General features: G+C 35.4%; 1 protein-coding gene across 1 annotated transcript in view; it reads right to left on the bottom strand.

Moving 5' to 3' along the window:
* DMD (dystrophin) overlaps nucleotides 1-23940 on the bottom strand; it is a 1215125-nt gene that overhangs the window by 841449 nt on the left and 349736 nt on the right. Inside the window, 2 exon segments of the mRNA XM_035901725.1 lie at nucleotides 17648-17770; nucleotides 18749-18930. Coding sequence (XP_035757618.1) covers nucleotides 17648-17770; nucleotides 18749-18930 — 305 coding nt within the window.

Below are 23940 nucleotides of genomic sequence, written 5' to 3'. Positions count from 1 at the left end.
AATCCTTTATTTCCAAGCATGCTAACGTATTTCCAGTTGAATTTACTTAGAAGGGTAATCTGCAACCCATGAGCCACATATGTAATGGAGCCAGGCATTGCTGATTATGGGCCAGCAAAATCAGCTATGAAAGTAAGCCTGCTGTGCTTCAGAGTTTGTTTTTCAAATCTTGCAATTACTATGAACTTCCACAAAATTTGTAGGTGTTAATTTATAAATCATGCAATTAGTTCTTAAAAAGGTGAGGACACTTTGGGAAATTTTAATTAGCAAATCTGATCAACTGTACTTTTGTTGCTGAAGTTGTTCACAGAATAGATCATCTCTCAGTGTATCTCACAAAAGATACCTGTGCTGCAAGAGAGCTGCTCATGAAAAAGACAATATCACTAATTAATGTCTAGAAAAAGAGCTAGATGTTAAATCTAATTATTTATATTAGTACAGCTCACATTCCGAAACTAAAATCCATTACATTCAACGAATAGCGACAATGCTGTTTTTTTCTATCCTCAGAAGATGAATGAAAGTTATTCCTGAATTTCAGCATAGAAGCCACAGTTTAATAAATAAATGAATTGGTTTAGGACATGTGTATGCAATGAACCTATAGGTCTTTGAAAATGTATAGATTTTCATGCCAGAGTACTACTTTCCATTAAAGTCTGCTACTGTCACAGACGTACACAGGAAGCCAAAAGTTCTACAGTATAAAGACCAGAAGACAAAATAGCTGGCAACCACAACATTTTAACACTTTCTTTTACAAAATTGCAACCATATAAATCTTAATTGACCTGTATCCTTCATTGCATTTAACTTTATTTTCTGTGAGTTTTAACAAAGGCAAATAATTAAGAAGTATATTTTGTAAATCCAATCTCAAAAATATCACAGCCATAAACTATACTGTTTTCTGGTGTAAGAAAATGAAGATAATTTCTCAGTTCATTTTAATCACTGCAGCCAGCCACCAATCCTGCTGTTATTTCGGACTACTAAGCCTTGACAGTTGTCATCAGGATTGTCAGCAAACACCATATAGTCTTCACAATAAGAATATTTAACTCCAAAACTCTTTTCATTTTCACACAGTACAATATCAAAATGCCTCCAAAAGCATTGACAGCAAGAACAACTAACTATAAAAAGATACATCCACAATATCACTCTCTTTCTTTTGAGAAATAAAGACTCTGGGACAAGAGCCAATTAGTGGACATACTAATTAGTTTCTGTGAAGTTGAAGTTGAGGTCCTGGAGATTTCACAGTATTTAATATTACATGTTACTAATGTTGGAAGGCATTAAAAAAGGTGGGTTTGCAAAGTCATCTAAAATCTTAAATACTCAGATTTGCTTGAACAGGCTGAATAGCCCATTAATGGCTCTTAAGTGGTTTATCCTTGTTACGCTTAAACTTTTCCTAAATATATTTTAGCTTTTACTAAAGAAGCTCTCCTTCTTCAACAGAAGCCACTTCAAAGAATATATTTTCAATTTAAAATTAAAAGCTAACAAAAAAGCTGTTGCAGAAGAATTTCAAGTGACCTAATGTTTTTGGTTTGGTTTTTTTTTTTTTTCAAATTCTGTAACATGATTACCTTGCTTGTAGCTACATGCTCTGAATAATAAATCAAAAGCTGGAGAGGAGACAAAATGATAAGCAATTATCTAACAATAGGGTTTTTTTCCTCTTCTGAATGCACCTCAGGTTTTTAAATCGGGTAATAATACAGAAAATATTACAAGTATTTTCCATAGATGATAAGAGCAGGAACTACCAAGCAATATTTCTGGACATACTGAAAACTATATAAAAAAAACTTTTCTAAATGTTAACAAAGACAAGCAACTGGATGGAAGAACAGCATAAAAATCCACTGAGGACTGTTAAAGACACCATCTCCAGCTCAGGAAATTTTCTGAGCCACAAATAAGGGGAGGGTAAGTGAGGATACACAGATATTTCAATACTTTTAATCAGTCATACCTCTTTTCTGTTCCCATGTACCTATTATTGCCACTGCTAGGTACAAGATACAGTGCTGGAGGAAAAACCCTTTGCTCTGACTGATTTAAACTATTTCATTGTCACATAGACCTACTACAGAGGCTCTGGAATTTATCTGGAGGTGTAGAAAAGCAGAAATTAGTGTATTTTCATGCTCCATACCTTCACATTCACCTTCTTGCTTAAGCTATTTATTGACTGCCTTTCCCTATTTATTGACTGCCTTTCACAATTATACTGTCACTGTGGCCTTTTTTTTCCCCCTCATCTCAGAATAAAGGATAATGTGAAGTAGGAAATTAAAAAAGTAAATAAATAAAAGGAATTATCATCAACAAAAATACCTGCATCTTTTTGTAACTGAAACAGAATATTGTCACTGTGACTTCAGTTAGGAACTGTGGAGTAAAACATTGCATTGTGCATTTGCATGCAAAACCTAATGTTTTAGGGTAATAAGAGCACCCTAGGAAGCCTTCAAATAATCTGGTTTTTAGGTCAAATTTTTTTGCAGCTATATATATTTGCACATGCTATTCTGAAGATTTTGGCATAAAAAATGCTTCTGACCTACAAGATAAATATTAAACCATGATTCCTATTTCAGGCATAACACGTTTCTAGTTTATACATATACACACATGTATATATATACACGTAGCATACATAACGAATTAATAGAATCCTACTATTTATTCTCTTGTAGATACGAACTACACCTCACTGTTATTTTGAGATGATGAAACAAAGGCATCCTAAAATAGTTTCATAGAAGTATATTATAAAGACCATTATTGTCTCATACATTTATGTTCGCAGTTCATATTAAATTATACCTCAGTTAACTGGCTAGAATATGAAACATGTTTATTAAGCAAAAATATAATTGCAGCAAGGTCATTTGTAGTGATGTGACCTGAATTTACCTTCAGGTTCTGTTAGGAGGGAATTTGCTTAATTAAAATCACTAATCAGATATAATTACTAATGAGGCGGGCATGAAAGCATACTTCAAGAACAGTGAGTTACAGGATTCTAAATTCTCATTATAGAGACAATATACAACTGATGTGTAGTTTGTGTAGATGCTAAATTCTTTAACAGACACTAAAAATTAAAAAAAGTCAGTTTAAAAAATGAATTATAAATGTACTGTTCCGTAGCCATATTCTTCTCTACATTTGCTCTTTCTTCCTCAACACTTCCTTTTAACCTTCCACTTATCCCCTCTCCAGTTGACATCTAGCAAAAAGCAATTTCTTAGTTCTGGAACTTCAGACCTGTTGAGATTTTTTTTTTTTCTGGTTACATTCTCCTAGAACTAAATTAACTCTTTTAGTTCTTCAAATGAGTATCAGAATGTTGAAACAGAATCCATACATATTTCATCAGATATTTTTGCCTGACATCCCTCATGTTCCAGAAAATAATTACAGGTGGTTTACAGGTGAAATTTTGCCAAGCAATAAATATATTTCCCCATATCATATAGAAACATACTCATATTTAATAAAATGTCATAACACATGACTATAAACTGTAGGTATTAAATCACATATGCATTGCAGTAGCCATCGTACATGTTCACAGAATAGGTACAAAGCCAGAAACAAGGCTAAACAGTGAAGAGAAGTTAAAATTGGGAAAACCAGGAAGCTAAATATGAATGAGTTGTTAAAACTTAGTTTAAAAGCCATCAATGCAGCAGAGAATGATTCTGAGACTGAATTTAAAAGAGACAGGAGATCCAGAAACAGACTAGAAGTAGGAAAACATGGCACAGCATAACAGAGAAAGCATTTACTTGGTGACGCAGAGAAGATACGAGAGCATTGTGATTAAGAACATGAGTAGAAATAAATGAGGTCAGAGAAATAATCAAGCTAATTTTTTAAGATCACAGATATTAGAAGGAAACTGAACATGTTCTGAAAAGAAATGGATAATTATAAGTAGATTAGAGAATGTTTTTATAAAGGTAATCATACTGAAAAGTGGATAATGAGATTAAGGGGCTGGAGTAACATACAACATATACTGACCGGTGGAATTAATTTCTTATTCCTCACAATATTTGCAAATGTAATTCAGGTGGGAAAACCTATGCAACCATGTAGTAATTTATTGTTATCACACCTCAATACCTTTTAGAATGGACAGAATGTTGTAGAATCTCTATTTCTTGATCATACTGTCATATCCAAACTCAACAAGTTACTTCTAGTAAACTAATACTGAGGAACAGTGCAATTCTCCTAACAGCTTCTATAAACAGCACACATTTCCACTAGCTTCTTTTTTGTGCATATAATTAATATCAGCCTCTTTTTTTATGACGTGCTGGTAGTGGAAGATACATAAAATTGAAAAATTCATGGTTTCTATTTAAAAAAACCAAAACAGACCTTTTATAATTACTCTTTCATATTGGATTGGATATTCTTAGCTTAAAGCCTTCACCATAAGACTAAGACAAATAATCAGTTCAAAATTTGCAAATTGCACTATCAACTGAAAAAACCTTTTTAATGAAATTATCATATATACTTCTGCCTATTGATATATAGCCTGGCATGTCTCTTAAATCACTTTTTCTTTAAAAGACAAGGTACTTTTCTATTAAAAAGTTATGTATACTTCTGCTTTCAAACTTTCATAGCAGTGAAATGAGAAAGCATTTTAAGTTGAATTAAAAGATGTGAGCCTCTTACCTCAAATAACTGAAACTAAATAGTTCCTGGCAATGTACCACTATCAAAACATCTTTGTACAATTTACCAGGAAACGGAATTCCATACAATAATACCACCTAAATATTGCAGTCAGCAGCACTGTTCTGTCCAGCCAAAGTAGATGGACCATTAGTCCAATATGAAAGAATCCAAAGCTCACACACTACATTAGTTCACTCTTAAAAGTTAATTGTGTTAGGTCACCAACACCATACCAGTGGAGCCAAAGGAAAAAAATGAAAGGGATAAATTAAATGCAACAAAAATAGAAAGCCTGCAAACACTTCAGAGTGTAGCCCTTATACTTCAGAGTCTTTTTAAATCTAGTGCATTTCTGCTCTGAAAGTGCAAAAAGTATTTCATCATTTTGTTAACTGGGACAACTTGAGATATAAACTCTAGTATACTTTAAACAACTGTCCCAGTTTCAGCTAGGATAGAGTTAATTTTCTTCCTAGTAGCTGACATAGCACTGTGGTTTGGATTTAGGATGAGAATAATGTGATAACTCACTGATGTTTTAGTTGTTGCTGAGCAGGGCTTACACCAGTCAGGGACTTTTCAGCTTCCCCTGCTCTGCCAGGTGCACAAGAAGCTGGGAGGGGGCACAGCCAGGACAGCTGACCCCCATGGGCCAAAGGGCTACTCCATATCATATGACATCATGCTCAGTATATAAACTAGGGGTACTTGGGCAGGGTGCAGCAATTACTACTCAGGGATGGGCTGGGCACAGGGTGGCGGGTGGTGAGCAGTTGCAACATTTGTTTTTCCTAGGTTTTGGGTTTTCTCTCATTTTTTAAAAATTTTCATTACAATTTTGAATTATTAATATTCTTATTAATAATAATATTTCAATTATTAATCTGTTATTATCCCAACCCATGAGTTTTCTTCCTTGTGCTCTGATTCTCTCCCCCATCCTGCTGGGGGGTGTGGTGGGGTGTGAGCGAGCAGCAATGAGAAATCCCTTTCTGAGTTCAGACAACATACTATCAATCTAGACCTATCTCCTAGTCCCCTTCCTGGCCTGGAGAAATGATAATCGACATTAGTTGAATGCTGCTAATTTTATTGAATTATCATCCTAGGGAAAAGTTACATTGAAGACTAAAACCAACCAAACAAAAAACTGGAAACCAAACACATTTTAAATTAGCCAGGTTTTATGCAGAGAGTCACTCTGTAATGAAGATGTATTATATCCGAGGGAAAAAACCAAATCTCTTTTCCTTAGATGAGGTAAAAAGTAAAAAGTCAAAAATAATAATAAAAAAGTTACGCTGTCATTAGATGTATAAAACCTCAACGATGAATTTCACTTTTTAAGTGTATGAACCAAATAGTCAACAGGCTATACTGAACAGAATAACATCTCAGCACAAACAACATGGAAGCATAGTACGCACACAGAAAACATGCCTCCTCTGCTATTAATCCCATAACAGACAGTCAATTTCTTGTTCTATCTCATCCTCCCCCTGTCTGATAGTATTTGACTTGCATCTGAAGAGGCCGCCCTCTGTATGTGATGCCACTGACACAATCATTGTATGCATGATGGGTTTTTTTATTTTTTAAAGGAAGGAACATCTTTATAGCTTCTTATCTCGACTTTCTCCTCTCCCTTTTCTGCTTTAGGTTTTTGTTGGTTTCTGACAGACAGTGGAATTTTTTTTTTTTTTTAATTCCTTTGTTAATACCCTAGAAGCAAAGGATCAGAATACAAAATGAACACAAATCAATATTAGATTTGCTTTATTTGTGCAAAAAGATAAAACTGAAATTGAGATGTGTTCTCCACTGAACAAAGCACACAAAAATATTTCAAACTGACAGATAGAGTACTTCTTCTCGAAAAGAAAGGTAGGAAAACTTATTTTCTATACTTCTAGACTGAAAAAATATCAACCTTAATATGTAAGAAATGGCAACTCAGAAGCTGACACAAACAATGTGTACATAAGTCAATTGCCATTTTGTTCAAATGAAGATGACAATGCAGTTTTGGTAGAAGCTGCGTATATTGTTACATTAGCTAGGATGCTAACTACTAAAGACAGAAATAAATGTGAAAGATCATAGTAGAAAAATATAAGCCTGGAAGACTGTCCATATAAAATACTAAACAAGAAACTTACACACTGTATTTTCACCAGTCTATACATTTGGTTGTTTAGACTTCCTTTAAACACATGTGCAATTCCACTTACATTAATGGGAGCTATGCTTTGAAGTTAAAACATTCTCTTGAACAATGACACATAAAATATGATCTCTATTCTTATGTCTTATTCATGCTTGGGAAGCAAACATACTGTATTTTAATATATTTTCCAAATTACTTCCAAAACACTTTGCAGAGCTCATTCTATAAGAGTGTTACTTTTTTATATAAATAACTTTGATCTGTTAATACCACAAGCAAAATTCCATTTTCTACCCTTTAAAAAAGTATATTTGTTTTTTAAATTTTGATGTCTCATTACATAATCCACAGTTATTTAAACCACCATTTCTGCTCTAATGACATCTGATCAGGCAATTAAATTTCCTTTTGTATTTTTAAAAATGTTTTACTCCATCAAAATATAGGTATTATTTCTTTGCTACAGCTAAACTAAGTTCCAATAAAACAAATGTTTTGTGTAGAAAAACTGTGGATAAATTCCAAACACCATGTTCTTCAATAAAATTTACATATTTTTGAAGTTCTCATTTTCTGCTGTTTTATTGTGCTTCCAGACTGGAATTTCCAAAGAAGGTTTGAACATCTAAAGAAGCTTCTGTTCCCCCCTGCCCCAAATGTATTGTTCTTTTAAAGAATAAAGTTCTCTTTTACTTCTCTCTTTAGCTCACTGATCACCTCAGGTTAACAGAGCCATAATAATGATATTTAATTATTTATTATTTATAATACTTTTAAATCTCAGAAAACTATAAAGCAAAATTCCTTGATACTATTGTATATACATATTCCTTTCCTGTTTGGAATGAGCATCGTAAAAATCTATTAATACCTTCCTTTGTACCTGAAGTCTGTACATGCACACCAAAACCACGAAGTACACATGCAGTATCTCAGAGGGAGAGTCTTCTACACAAGCATTACAATACACAGGTTCTATTGCATCAAATTCACCGGGGGGAAGAAAGAAACCAGCACTTTGATGATCAGTAGAGATAAGCAATCTGGCCTTTTCAAAGGTCACTACTTCAGGTAAACATGCAGACCTGCCTGCCGTACAAATGTGAACTAACAAACAATCCATGGCATTTCCTACAGACCCTGAAAACACACAACTCTGATCCTATTGTTATAAGCACAGGGGAAAAGCTGATTATCCCCTTTTCACAGTGTAATGACTTAGGCAAAAGGACAATCAGGAAACAGAACCATTGATTCTCTATGGAAGTGGGCACTTGACTCTGTTCATTCACTTCTCAAAATCCATCTTTTGCCTCTTAAACACAGAACCATTTCCCCCATGCACCAAAAATATTTTAGATTTTACCATGAAGAGTATTATATGCACCTGAGGGCAGAAAGGTTTTATCCACGGAAATCTTACCATTTTCTAACAGAGCAAAACATGAAGCTAATTAATTCCTTAACGTTACAGCTACACTGGGGCACACACATTTCAAGGGCACAATGCATACTCTGTATCCATTTTTTGAAGTTATCTTATTTAAAAATGCTATTCAGTCCTACTTTAACTAAATAAAAATCAACCATGTGATGGTGTAACATGGGATAGGAAATTTATCTAAATTCTACAAAAGTAGTGCAATTAACACTCACCAGAAGTAGTTCAAACTAGAAAATGCAATCCTTACTGTTTTCATCATATTCACATACATTTAACCAACACTTCAGGTACTACTCTGAAAGCCATTATATGTTAAAATAAATGCCTCCTCTGGCATTCTGCAGAAAATCAGGCAGAAAAAGCTGAGATGAAGCTACTGGGGTCAAGGAAGCTTCTCTCAGTGATGAGGGCCAGCAAAGCCATTGAGAAAGAGCAGGCTCTGGAGCAAGCTTTCTCTCCTATTCCTAAGCATTGGAACAAAATGTGCTGCTACTGCTATATCAGCATTGTAGTATTTCTTCGGGATTTGTTTTTTTTTATTTTTCCTGATGCTATTGAAAAACCTCAGCTGGAGGCATGAAATTATGATTAGACTAACATATGAAGTAGATAATCTCATCTTAGTTGATATTTTTATTTTATTAATGTCGAATCTGGATAAATTAATCAGTAAGAAAAATTGTCAGTAAACTAAGATTTAAAATAAAGTAATGATATCTGAAATGATGAACCAAAATTTTATCATACTATTGAGAAGTTCACCTGATATACAGAGACTAGTAATATTGTAACAATAAAGCTGTTTAGAATGATGTTAAAATTTTATCTCTGGACAAATACTTTAAATTGCTTTTGTGTGGTAAAGTCTCCTGTTGATTTGAGAGTTTTTCCAAGAGATAAGAGTTCTGTCTTAATTTTCTTTCATTTGAAAGGTTTAACTAGGTGCAATGTGTGAACCTATCTTTTAAATCAGATGAAATAACAAAGGTGAATACTCAAGAAAATGCAGTAGTTCTACATATGGAGCTGAAATTCATGCTCAGTGCATCTGTCAAAATCACTGAATGCATAAGCTAAATATGAAAAGGTTTGACAGTCTCCCTGTTATTTGACTATTTGTATTTAAATGGAACTCAGAATTCCCATAAGAGAGTGATATAGTATCAGTCTAAGAGGAAATAATAGTCTCATCTTTGACAAAATTTTATTTGGAAAAGACAGAGAAAGTAAGAAAGGAAATACTATTGCTACTTTTTTTTTTTTTGTCTTTTTTTCTTAATCAGCCTTAAAATTTTGAAATTCCAATGCCCAGGAGCCAAAGTGAGGAAATGAATGGGAATCTTGTATCTCAGTCCAGTTAAGAGCTCCTGTGTATAATGAAAAGGAACAAACAAATCACAACAGTTAAGGTTGATGTGCAGATGCAGATAGCCTTGATTTAGATACTCTGCCATGTGAGTTTTCTGCATCAGAAGAGTTAAACAATAGCATGCCATCAACTTATTGCATAAAAGATAGTGAAAAACCATAGAAAATGGGTTTCTTTTCAAAATAAGAGAGGCAGAAATACTTAAAATCGCAAAATTCTTTCGGTAATGATTTTTATTTTTAGAAGTGAATGCTTTCACTCACTTTCATGAGGTTTCTAATTTGGCAAGAGCAGATTTTCACAACAGATTAGAACTTGTGTAACAGACCTCTTTTTAAAAAAACCAAGCAGTTCTATCACAATTCAGCTTCAAAATTAAGAATCTCTTGGTAAGCATGCTTTTCAAAAAAACACAGATGAAACATAAATAACACTGAAGCTAGTTAAAAGCATCTAAAAATAACCCATAGAAAAAATAATCAAGGACAAAGCATATTATTCAAAGTACATACAGTTCTCTGTTAGAAATACATTCACTAATAATGTAATCAGGGAATGACCTGTATAATTTTTCCATGTTTCTAACAGTAAAAAAAAAAAAACCAACAAAAAAACCCCAGCACAAAACAACTTTAAAAGTACGTACAATCAAATTCATCTATTACAAAATGTTTTTGTTCTTTGATATTGCCAACCAAAGATTGGTAAAATCACATGATTATTAGATTATCAATTTATTCAGATTTATTATATTAAATCCAAATATATAGCAGATAAAGGTATATTTTATCTAGGATCTTTTACTTTCTGAATATCACATTAGCCTTTTCTATTAGTCAGCAAGGAACAGTCTAATAATTCACATGGGACATACCACATGGCTTTTCTACTGTTCCTATGTTTAAACAAGCTTTATAGCTATTTTAAGTAAGAAACCACAGTTGAAAAAGCCTTAGATAAAAATTAAAAAATTATCTCATGTGATTTTTAAGGTTAGTTAAAAGGGAAAGTTAATAAGCAATGGAAAAGTCAGTAAGAAATTGCTTTTTATGTCAAACTCTGAAGTGGTGTCATAAGCTGTGCTTTCGCCTCCATCAGGTAAGTTAGCGACTGTGAGCAGGTATGTGAACAGGCACATACGTAGGCAGCAGATAACCAGGCATGGGTGAGTGGAGCAGGGGCTGCTGAATGTCTGAAATTGCACTTATGAGCTCTGAGGCAGATTCCCGCTACTTGCTAGCTGAGACCAGTAGGGGCTGGTTGTAAATTTTGATAACAAATGGTCTAGACAAAAGCAGCATGTTCCGAATCTTCCATTAATGAAGAGGTGTGAGACAAAAGCACCAATTAGGAGACTGATCATGAGTTGTGCTTCTGCACACAGGCTGGGAAAACTGGGGGCTTAGGGTTATGGAAAGAAGAGCTGCTGATGAAAAGCAGCATCCTGAAAAGAAGAATTATTGTCAGGGAAGAGAATGAGGCTTGGAAATAGGGTGGAGGAGATGCTGACTAGAAGACAGATCCTGGAAATGGAAGAAAATTCTGTAGATCAGAGAATCACAGAATATCTCAAGGTGGAAGGGACCCATAAGGATCACTGAGCCCAACACCCTGCTCCTCACAGGACTACCTAAAACTAAATCATATGACTAAGAGCATCGTCCAGATGCTCCTTGAACTCTGACAGGATTGGTGCCATAACCACTTCCCTGGGAAGCCTGTTCTAGTGACTGGACCATGCTCTCAGTGAAGAACCTTTTCCTAATGTCCAATCCAAACTTCCACTGACACAGCTTCATACCATTTCCTTGTCCTGTATCCACTGGTCACCAGAGAGATATGTGGAGACAAGCAGCGGGAGACGCCTGGGGATCTTGGATGGTGATGACCAACATCTGTAACCGCAAGCAGTGGCACAGCACAAATTGACAAAACTTTCTGCCCAACCTTCCTGGACCAGCAGCAACCTCTCAGCTGGGGAGGGAAGTTCAGACCTTGTGAGCTTAGCTCTAGGGGGCACCAAGTGAGTGAGTGTGTGAGATAACCAACTAGAGTAAAAGCTCCAGTCTCAATGGGTTCTTAAATACCAGGATCCAGACCCAGTCTGAGTTATCACTTACTCAGTCTCACCCATGAAAGTACTAACATTTTTGACAGTACAAACACTGGAGAAGAGTCTACAATAAACATTCAAAGCAAAGAAATCACAAAAATTAGTTGGAACTGCTGCTGAAGTCTATACATGAAGCAGTGATAGGAAACTGAACTGTCATATTGACAACCCTTCAGGCTTGGAGAATAAGTCATCAGTTTGCCAGACTGTTATTGAAAATATAAAATATATAAACATATTTGAAACCATTTGCTTTATCATTTTGCAAACTATTCCTTGAAGACACAGCATTCAGAAGAGCTCCCTAAGAAAACCAAAAGACATGCTCTTAGCTTCACTTTTACATCTCTGGATATCCTTGTTCTGACCTCTGGTGATAGATTTTTTTATTTTATTATGTTTAGTCTGAATCCTAAGGATCTTACTTAGCTCAACAGAAACAGTTTTAGCTTTCTGAGTGGAGAAAGTTTCTATTTAAGAGAACACCTAAGCTAACAGCTGGGACTATGGTTATACTTGTTGCCCAAATTATATCCGTCAGGATGTTATGATTAAATGTGCAGATAATTCAGCAAGTATTTTCTGAAGTTTGCTGACTTCTACTTTAAATTATCCCATAAATCCAGCATCAACACTCAATGCTGACAATGGGGCATTTTCTGTGCTGAGTGTCTTACCTTAGAAATATTACCAAGAAGTTGAAACTAAAATTCTATCTGTTTGTACTTTAATCTATGAGAGTTCTCTTCTGATGCCTCTCCAAACCACAAGGTAAACAGGATGGTATTTGGATCACAGCCTTTAAGTACAAGAAAGTTTCAAAGAAAAGCAATACAGCCATTTTATGATGCTGTACCACTAAAGCCTGTGGCACAGATGAACCCCCAAAGGTCCCAGAACAGAGGTCTCACAGCACTTTTAAATAAGTTAACTTGCTGGCAGAAAAGCAAGGGTGTGGCAAATTAAGGGTCTAGAAAACCAGAAATCTCAAGGGCAAGGCTTCCAGAAGGATTGTGTGCTGTGTGTGAGTAAATTCAGCTTAACATTATAATGAGGTTTTAGTGACCTTCCAATTTAGATACTATAGTTGTGAACTGATGGAGAAATTCCAGTACAGTAACTGTAGAATCCATATCACAAATCATAGAACATATGTTACAAAACATAGAAAAAATGTGTAACACAACTTCTGTAAAATACGAATAATTACTGGAGGATTAGGAATTTCCCATGAACTAATGACTAGAGGTAAAGCCTCCAACTCTTAAGTCCCAGATCAAATGATTAATTGCTGGGGAATACTGTCCCCATTAGCCACTACTGCATCCCAAATTATTTTAATTCAAATCTACTGAATCTTGCCAGTTTAAATGCTAAGAGTAATCCTGCACACAAATTCTGTATTTGATATAACATAACGTAGAATGAAGAAAACATAACTCCTGTGAAAAGAATAAAAATCTACAATTATATTGATGCAAGGGGCTCGATTTTGCATAACAGATAATTTAAGGCAGCCAGACTCATATTTGGCCTTTTAGACAGGCTTGCCAAAAGTTATTTACAAAAGTACCAGTCTCAAAACATACAGAGATTTTTTTTTTTCAATGATTACATTTTCAGCACTGTTTTTCCAATATATTAAAAATCTTTCTTTTCTAGGTACTTCACTGTTTTACTTTTTTTTTTTTTTTTTTTTTCCCCAACTTGAACCCTTTAAAGACAGTATATTTTATGTCCTGTGGAGTTCAGGTAATAGGTAGTAAGTAAAAAAAAAAGGCAGTGAGATAGGAGTTTTTCTGGGATCAATATTAGAAACGGCTCTGATAAAACATTTTTTTAAAAAATTAGAAGGTAAAACTATCATTCTTCTTGGCCAGGTGTTCAATGAGATTAATCAACATAACAAAAAACCAAAGGCTTTCCTAAATATAAAACACAAGCGAAAAGGTAAAGAGGGGTTTTGAAATGCCTCAGAAAATTAACATGAGGATCCTTTTTTTTCTAAGTGAAGCTAGACAGACTGTCTCATTACAGAGACTGCATAAAAGACAAAATACAGAGCTGCAAAGTCAGGCAAGCCAATTACCGAGGAGTAACTGCCATCTGAAACCTGTCAACATAAATACTTTCTCCTTGGTCTTTCTTAGTGTTTATACAGGGAATTCAAGGATTTAGGTTTGAGAAGTGGATTCCTGTCCTAAGATCTGCACGAGTTTATGAACACTTTTTAAGCAAACAAGGTAAAAGAGGAAAACTTTTCCTGAGCACTAGCAGAACTGCTATGTATGTTAGCAACAGCATTTAAAAAGGCTTAACTGTTTTAACCAGAAGTGGTCAAGCACGGGCCAAACAACAAACAGGCAGCAAGTGAACTGGTTGGCAGAACAATGATTTTCTTTGAATCTGAGATATGTCACAGTTAAGCAAAGCAAGACTTGTCTGGCGAAAGTATGTTCAACTAGAATACTAGCCCTTGCAATTGTACCACTGAGCAACAAACAGAATAAGAATTCAGAAAGGAAGGGTGAATTTAATGACACACAGGTTGTGAAAATATTAGGAGTGTGAAGATAGGGAGAGTGAAGTGAAATGTGACAACGAAGAATAGACAAGGGTAGAAGATAGAAGGGAAAGGACTTTGACAGATAATGGTGTAATAGGAAATGTTATTTCTTCTTACTAACACAGAGCTCAGATACTCATAGAACCATAGAATCCTTTGGGTTCGGCCCTAGAGGTCATCTAGTCCAACCCCCCTGCAGTGAGCAGGGACACCGCTAACTAGATCAGGTTGCTCACAGCCCCGTCCAACCTGGCATTGAATGTTTCCAGGGATGGGGCCTCCACCACCTCTCTGGGCAACACCTTCCAGTGTTTCACCACCCTCATTGTAAAGAATTTCTTCCTTATATCTAGTCTAAACCTACCCTGGTTTAGTTTAAAACCATTACCCCTTGTCCTGACACAGCTGGCCCTACTAAAAAGATTTTCCCCATCTTTCCTATAGGCCCCCTTTACGTACTGAAAGGCTGCAAACAGGTCTCCCCGCAGCCTTTTTTTCTCCAGGCTGAACAACCCCAACTCTCTCAGCCTGTCCTCATAGGAGAGGTGCTCCAGCCCTCACATCATTTTTGTAGCCCTCCTCTGGATCCACTCCAACAGTTCCACGTCCTTCTTGTGCTGAGGGCTCCAGAGCTGGACCCAGGGCTCCAGGTGAGGTCTCACCAGAGCACAGCAGAGGGGCAGAATCACCTCCCTCGACCTGCTGGCCACGCTTCTTTTGATGCAGCCCAGAGTACGGTTGGCCTTCTGGTCTGCCAGCGCACATTGCCGGCTCATGTCCAGCTTTTCGTCCATCAGTACCCCCAAGTCCCTCCCGGCAGGGCTGCTCTCAATCCTTTTTTCCCCCAGCCTGTATTGATACTGGGGGTTACCCCGAGCCAGGTGCAGGACCTTGCACTTGGCCTTGTTGAACCTCATTTCACTTTTGTAATTTACAATTTCTGACAATTGACATGTGCAGTAAATATATGGCATATATGGTCAAATTTGCAGGATAACATTCAAAATCTTTGGAAAGAGGTGTTCTTCCTTCCCCCCCCCGCCCAGTTCCCGTTGGCTCATGCTTGGACTACAAAATCTATTGGACCATTTTTCCAAACCCAGATCTTTAATCTTAAATGTCACAGTGTTTAATTGGGTGATATTTTTTATCTTAGCAGCTAGAACCTCTAGAGAGAAGCAGGTGAAAGAATTTTTGCTGATAGTCGCTATGTATCTTCTTTGATACCTTGGAGAAATTACAATATTCAAGTCCTGCAAGATGAAAATTTGTAAAGATCTGAAGAAAAAAAATGACATACTAAATCTACTGATATTTTTCTTTGATAACTAGATGGAAATGAGAGACAGTTTCCTAAACTTCACAAAATCCAAGAAAAAAAAAAGTTGATTTTGTCTTGATTTCTTTAATGCAGTCCCCTACAGAAGCAGATTTTATTGAAAAACCTACATGCAGCTGCAATTCCAATACTGGTATCCAAAAACCATAATATAGCTGGCAGAAAGCTGGAAGGCTACTAACAATTGAAAAGGAAATGATATTTTTTGATTGAGACAAAATAGATAGGATTATTAAGGTATATCAGCTTCAGATATCTAGAGAAAAAATTATTAATCACTACTTTACCAGGGTTAGAAATTTGTTTTAATAGTTAGATGACAGTTATTCTTCAAGAAATACATGCCTAGAGGCAAAAAAATCATAAAATCATTACCACTGAATGAAGAATTGCATATATTGAATTGGCATATTAATTGGTACTATTTGCAAATTGCTTTTATCTTGATGATAATGAGACTGTGTCTGGTGATTGTCACTTAGGTTTTTTAGGTGAATGTTTTTCATTTGTTAATATTTGTTGTGGCTCTATCACAATAGGGCTCAATGCCAGTTAAATATTCAGATTCTGCCAAATAGGCAGAGTTACAGTAGAACTTATTGAATAAGTGTAATAGACAATGCTTCCAAATTTAGGAAAATGATATTTAAAAAAAGGAATGTAAGGTGAGGACTGAGTAATAGAAGGATATTTTCTTACTACATTTTAATAACTACATTTTGTAGAATTGACTTCAATTATATCAGCTTGTACATTATGCTTGATGGTGGGAGTGTTGACAAAACCCACAATCAATCACAATAAAAGTAGTTCAAGAAAAAAAAGCTATATCATGACTCCTCATTCTTTTGAATTTTCAGTATAGTATCTAAGCAGAACAAATCAATTATACCGGTTTTAAACACCTTGTTTAAAAGTTGTATTAATCATCACTGCAACACATTTGATGTTAGTATAATGTAGCAGGGCTCATGCTTATGTGCACCGGATTTCTCTCCTGGAGTATTTAAAGGAAGTCATTATTCAGTAAAATACCTGTCACTCGAAGAGTAGATTCAGAAACATGGTGTTGAATTAAAGTGTAATTTTGCAATAAATTTTTAGAGGTTAGACAGGATTAAGTCACCGCAAGAGAACTCACACTGTAGTGCCAAATACATGCAGATCTCTTTTCCCTGAAGTAATGAAGGGAAAGTACTTTGCATTACACAATGTGACCTTTGGCTCTCACACTTGTCAAAAGTTATGAAAACCTGACTACTGAAATGCTCATTATAAGGATTGCTTGAAAGAAGTTTTATTAAACGACTGCATCTATTTAAATGTCAAAAAAAGGGAACGCAAAGCCCTAACCTGAATGTTGGCATGGTGCTATTTTTGATAAACTGACCAGCTGTTATTATCTAATAACCCAGGTCATATAAAGAATACTACATTTAATGTTGCCTTTCTTTTCTGTCCAACTTCAGTAACGTCCTGAAAAATATCATCACTTACTCTTTTCTTTAATAGATATGAGGGTTAGGAAAGGCAACAGAAAACTAACGGTTTTTATTTTTCTATAGTCAAACCTGAGACAGAAATATAATTAGATGCCAAAATACAGCTTATGTTTGGTATATTCTTCTAATACTCTTTTAAGGCAATATAAGTACTATTTTCAAAAATGACATAACAAAGGAAGCAGTTTATAATTCTAAAACAGCAGTGTTTGAATGCTGTTCATCCCTAACAATCAGCATAACACCTATTGTCAGCCATGCTGAAATACACAGTAAAAAGTAACCACTTGACAGATGCTAAAAAAAACCTGGAAAAAGTAGGTCATCAAGATCAGGTACAAGCAAAATGCACAAACTCTTTCACTCCAAGCACAAGCTTAATAAAACAGTTTTTAAAACAAATGACAATATTGACAGACCTGTGGAGGAACCTGCCTCCTTTCTTGGTCAGGGGATGTGACATACACAGCTTGTGTATATGCATAACTTTTGAACCGTGGCTTAGGAGAAGGTGAAGGTCCCTGGGGTACACTGACTGTGATCTACGAAGAAGAAATTAGAGATGGAAAGAACAGACATATGGATAGGAGCATGGATTACAGAAGTAAAGTAATGATTTTAAGAGTTAGTGAAGAAAAAGAAGTAGGAAGGTCATTACCAGCTGTATTTTTCACGGACATTCTTGGTATTCAGCAGTCAAAACTGGGATGGTATTAAGGAAAGCTCTCACTTAATCTGACATCCTTTCCAAAAGCAACAAACTGTCAAGGCTCAATACCAGCAGAATATGAATGGAAATTGAAGGTTCTTTATAATTTGCAAGCAAAGGCTCAAAAAATAAGTGATCTTGCAGCAAATCCTGTATAAACAGTGCCAATGCTCATCTGCTTAGTACTCTAAAAGAGACTGAGCATCCTAGAAGCAAGACACAGATCAAGACAGACAAGCAAGATACAGATCATACACGCACACTAGGCCTAAAGTCCACTAAACACTTCAGCAGAGACTGTGTGATGATTTCAGTCAAAAACATAACTGACATAACAAGCATAAATTAATTCAAAGTATTACATGAGCTTTTTGAGAGGCCAGCTGTGATCTGAGAACAGATGATCTTAAAATACAAGTCAGTGTAAATAAAATGCTAAAAAATTAAAAATGTATCATGAATAGGGAGAAATGTCGATTGCTATTCTCTAAAAAAGGTAAGTAAGTTTCTATGTGTCTGTGTTTAAATGTAAAACCTCCTCCAGTTTCTGCGTTCACCCTTGTGGTGCCCTTCCACAATCAAAACACCCAGTGATGTGGAAAAGAAGTGCAAAACAGCCTGGTGCAATGTGAAAAGGAGTACAAAAGTACAGTTCATGCGGACAAGTACATTTGACTTGCCTTTGGATTTTTTTTGTGCCTGTGGGGTGTTTTGCCTTCCACTGGTCATCCAACATCAAACTTACGGGTTAAGTAAGGGACACAACCACTTTAGAGCAGTGAGACGAAAGCAGAAGAGTGAAACAACTCACTTCATGTGAAAAACGCTGTTGGTGATGTACTTGTATGTGCTCTTCTCTAGTGACCCTTGAGTGTCGTGGCAACATCTCCACCTCCCTGATGGCTTCCATGGTGACTTGCTGGGGCAGAACTTGGAAGAGTGAAGTCACGTACATTAGGATGGACTTCTTATCTGGACAGGCAGTTGCAATGTCTGGAAGGCAAATTAACATGCATCATTTCAGTTTCCACATAAGACACAAGAAATAGCCAATCAACTTCATGGAAAGATGATAGACTAATGAGCAATCTATTGTCCACCTGAGTTCTCTAGAGACTAATTAGAACCTTACAATTAATTCCAAAATTACAGACTAAACCAGCATACCAATAAGGAAGAGGCAAATTTTATAAAGTTAACTCATTCAACATGAACTTTCCGTTTATATTTATATAGTCAAAATACACAAAGTATCAAATTTGACACTGTAATCTTCATTAGGACTAGGCATATGAAAAGGTGTATTTTCTTGTACTGTATAAATACTGCAGTTAAAAAAAATAAGGACAAGCTCATTTTCAGAATCATGCCTTGTACATTCTCTTCACGTCATTTAACCACTGCGAGTGATGATGATGTAGGAAAAAAAAAATACAGGTTTATCTGGCAAATGGATCCGTACAAAACAACTACTGAAGGCAACCTCTAATACAGATACATAGCTTTTATATTCTACTTAATTTTATATTCTTCGTGAAGTCTGTGGAACTTCTAAGGAACATGGTATTCACAGTCATTAAAATACATAACAGAACAAACCTTTAGAAAAAAGCCCTGCAAAATCTCTGTGGACTTTAGCAGTAAGTACAAGAAACTTTGCATGAACACAACGATGATTTCAGGTTTTGCACATAGCCACAATATACATTAGCAGGAAAAGTGATTTATCTGACTCAACATTTCAAGTCAATAACAATTTGTAAAAATGTAAGGCATGTGGAAGCTCTCTGAAGTAGTTACTTTGTTATTTGGCATTGACATTTACCTTCTGCACTCAGTCTAGTGAATCAAGATGTAAAAAGACTGTTGTACAAGAAATTTATCATTAATTCCATAAGCGTTTTAACATTAGTGCTGGCAGAAAGCCAAGAGCTATGAGTTTTTACTGTCCTAGATCAATCCTAGCTTAGCTAAGATTTCAGTTCAGGAAAAAAAAAAAAAAAAAAAAAAAAAAGAAAGAAAGAAAAAAATCAATTAATATATTCTTACAGACTCAATAATCCTACAGGGTGGCATCTCATTCTCTCTTCCTAGAATGCATAAAACATAAGGTGCCTTCCCTCATGTAAAAAGCTTCATGTATATTTGGAAATCAAGAAAAGACATCCTATCAGTATTTTTGGTTTGACTTTCTGACCTTTTTCCATGCCTTTGCTTGATACATAATGAAAGAGAGCTGAAGGTTTAGTTCTACTTAGAATTGGCTTGAAAAATGGTACATTCCCTCCAGCATCCCCACCACCATAAGATATATTGTCTCGGTGCCCACAGTATATAGAATATGCTCATTTTTTTAAAAAGAAAGAACATGAATTTTCCAAATCAAGTCACACTACAGCCCTTAGTCTCCACAGGATTCACTTCTGTGACAGAATTCAGTCCCAGAAGTATTTTGCTATCAAAATCTTCTTGTCTTCTCAATTAATATTTTAACACTATTTTGTTATACTCTGTGTCCACTAGTAATTGATTTTTACAAGAATATCCATGCCTTTACACAGGCAAGAGTACACACTGAAAGAACAGACACTAGTGCCAGCTGTGATTTTTCCATTTGTTTTTCATTATTTTCCTTTTCAAATGGTCTGGTAATCAAATAGGCAAATACACCTTATCATTTATCTATACAAGTATCTCACACAATAAATAAACAAACAATGTACATGCCAAACATTGTTTACCTGTTCTATCTGACAAATAAAAAGTACATATGCAACAATCACAACAGCTAGACAACCATTGTTCAAAGCCTGAAATATCAATCAGTCTCTCAAAATTATTTTTTTTTTTGCAGGCTCTTGAATTATCAGGGCAGGAATGAATTCTGTTATCCTATCCTATGCCTTTGCCTTCATATTTTTTTCTTTTTGAATCCTAGTCTAATATAGCCCTTACTACCTGTTAAGACTGATGGATATTTGAAGTCCTAGTAGTTAAGCAGTGAATAAATTAAATTTAAGTACTTCTTCACAAGGAAGTTCACTAATTCCTTGGAAATATGTCTGCTTTCACTTCTGGGGGCAAAATATCTGTCAAGCCAACCTAGACCTTATAAAAAGTAATCTCCAATTCTTGGAAAATACAGAAGATAATTAAGAAAATTAAGTCAACATATGTAGACTGTGCCATTATTCAGATATTGGTAAGTAAAATCAAACAAAGGAATTATCCTGGGATTTTTTTCAAAACCAAGGTATATTACCCAAATTCAGCTCAGAATCAATACTTCCTGAATATTTTCATTCATTTTCTTGACAAGGACTTTCCAGGATAGGATTGAAAGGAATGAATAAGAATAAAACTGAATTAGACCAAAAGTCAAAAGAGAGTTTAAAATGGGAAGCATTGTAACATTAGCACAAATTACACTGTTAACATGTTCATCAGTCAAGAATCTGAAAGACTTCGGAGAGCTCTGAAAATCATGCCAGTTCTTTAAGAAGATACAGTTGTACAAAAGTATTCAAAAAGTTTCCAGCATGAATTGTCAAGCTATTGAGAGGAATATTCCACTGTAGGAAACTTTTACGCTATCAGACTAATATTTTTCAAAAGAAAACAGTGACTTTCTGGTACTCAAACTGAAATATGTGACATGAAGCATATGGTTCACAGAACTAGTTTTTGATACATCTTCTGATCCATAGGCTTACTTATTAAGACACGTAGTTTCTTTCAGTATCTTCTGCAGTGAAAGAAACAAAACTCCTTTGTAGGATACAGGACAAGGCCCTGGCTCTACATGCTCTCCTTGAAAAAAAAATATTCACACACTTCGATGATTTAGAGATTAGTGTCTCCAGGGGAAGTCTCCAGTCAAATTGAGAAAATAAAGAGCAATAAAAACAATTCTTTTAATACAAAGCTGAAAAACTTGTCTGATATGAAGGAGACACCATAAGAGCTAGAATTCAACCATGAATTTTAATGCACAATAACATCCTCTTCATCTAGAGACACAGCTACTTGATAACTGAGTCCCAAAAGAGCAAAAAGAAACTGTTTTAACCACAGAACTTTAAAACTATGAAATAAATTAAATAAAACCAATCCACCCCTGTTTAAGTGCTGCTGCCTTTAAAGGGTTATTACAAGTTTAATTCAGGAAGCGATTTGCCCAATAGAAGTTCACCACAGCTTGATTTTTGTTAGAAAATATTTTTCTTTTTTTTTGATGAACATAACTACAAGTTTGATTGTCTGTTGAGGATGGGCGAGTATAACAAACTTTACAAGTTCTGAAACCAATTATTTTCTGTAGGATGCAGTGCCAAAACCCAAATAAATAAAGTCAAACTCTTCATAGTGATCCAACAGTCAATTTTTATAAGCCTTGCAGTTCACAAGTGGTTTGTTCTTGCATCCGTATGTTCTGTCAACAAGTAATGTCCTACCAACATTCCCAGTTCTCATGGAAAGAGGCGTTTTTAAGAGATGAATGAAAGTGAGGATGATACAAAACACCTAAGCAAGCTCCTGTTGTGGTTTAACCCAGCTGGCAACTCAGCACCACGCAGCCGCTCGCTCACTCCCCCCTCCCTCACTGGGATGGGGGAGAGAATCAGGAAGGAAAAAAAAAAAAGTTAGAGCAGAGGGCTGAGATAAAGACAGTTTAATAAGCGAAAATAATAATAATAGTAATAATGAGAATGATAACAGAATATACAGAATATACAAAACGAATGATGCACAATGCGATTGCTCACCACCCGCCGACCGATGCCCAGCTCATCCCGAGCAGCAATCACTCCCCCCAAGCCATGGTCACTCTCCCCACACCAATCGACTGACTAACTCCCCCCGAGCATGACGTTCTATGGTATGGAATAGCCCTTTGGTCAGTTGGGGTTAGCTGTCCTAGCTGTGCTGTACTCCCAGCTTGTTATGCACCTGGCCGAGCAGGAGAAGCTCAAAAAGTCCTTGAGTAGTCTGAGCACTACTTGGCAACAGCTGAAAACATCAGTGTGTTATCAACATTCTTCTGGTACTAAATCCAAAACACAGCACTATGCTAGCTACTGTGAAGAAAATTAACTCTATCCCAGCCAAAAACAGGACAGCTGCACATTAAAAAGTATGGTACATGTCTACGAACAAGAACAAAATCCAGCGTTTTGTTATACAGTGTAACATTATATAAACAGAGTGCAAATTACAATAATTCATTGAAATGTTGCTTCCAATTTTCAAATACAGGTCTACTTATAATATAGCCATTCCTATTTATTAATATCTTTCTTTCTCAAAGCTTTGACCAAATAACAGTTTTGACACTATTTGAGCTGATTCCACTCACTCTTTGTATCAAACTTGTAGCAAAGTAACTTTGAAAAAAGAAAACTTAAATGCCCGCCACATTGCCAGAAAGATATCACTATACATAAATTGCTGATGTAGGTTCTTTACATTGAGAGAAAAATTCTTAAACTTACTTTACCTTATACAGTGCTGAGAAGAAAGATAAGACTTGAGCCCTAAAAATATATTAAATCTTTTGTCCTCAAAAGAAGTAGGTAGGATTTTCAGATAATCATAAAGTAGAAAACACAGAAAACTAACTTTTAAAACCTATATACCACCTAATACTGTTGGCTTCCATGATGACAGTAATAATAAAAAAATCCCATAAAATTTTAAAATCTGTACTAAAAAAACCATTGCTCTCCCTTCCACAACACTGAAGGAGATTCTCAAAGTTGATTTGAATTTTCAGACATTACACAGCTTTTTCCCCTGACAAATGGAGGCTGATTTTTTTTCTTCTATCAAAGATATTTTTCTTTTTAAAACTTATTAATGATACTAACACAACATTAACATTTATTAGAATTTCTGAAAACAATCCGACTGCTATTTCCAAATGCATCTATTTAGAAAGGAGTTAAAAGATGCACGGCAGATAAGCTAACTGCAGAAGCTGTCAGATTGTTGAGATAAGACAGA

This window comes from Egretta garzetta, unplaced genomic scaffold, assembly GCF_000687185.1.
Source record: "Egretta garzetta isolate BGI_Z169 unplaced genomic scaffold, ASM68718v1 scaffold70, whole genome shotgun sequence".
Classification (NCBI taxonomy): domain Eukaryota; kingdom Metazoa; phylum Chordata; class Aves; order Pelecaniformes; family Ardeidae; genus Egretta; species Egretta garzetta.
The sequence above is the reverse complement of the archived record's forward strand: the minus strand, read 5'-3'. Positions and strand labels throughout refer to the sequence as shown.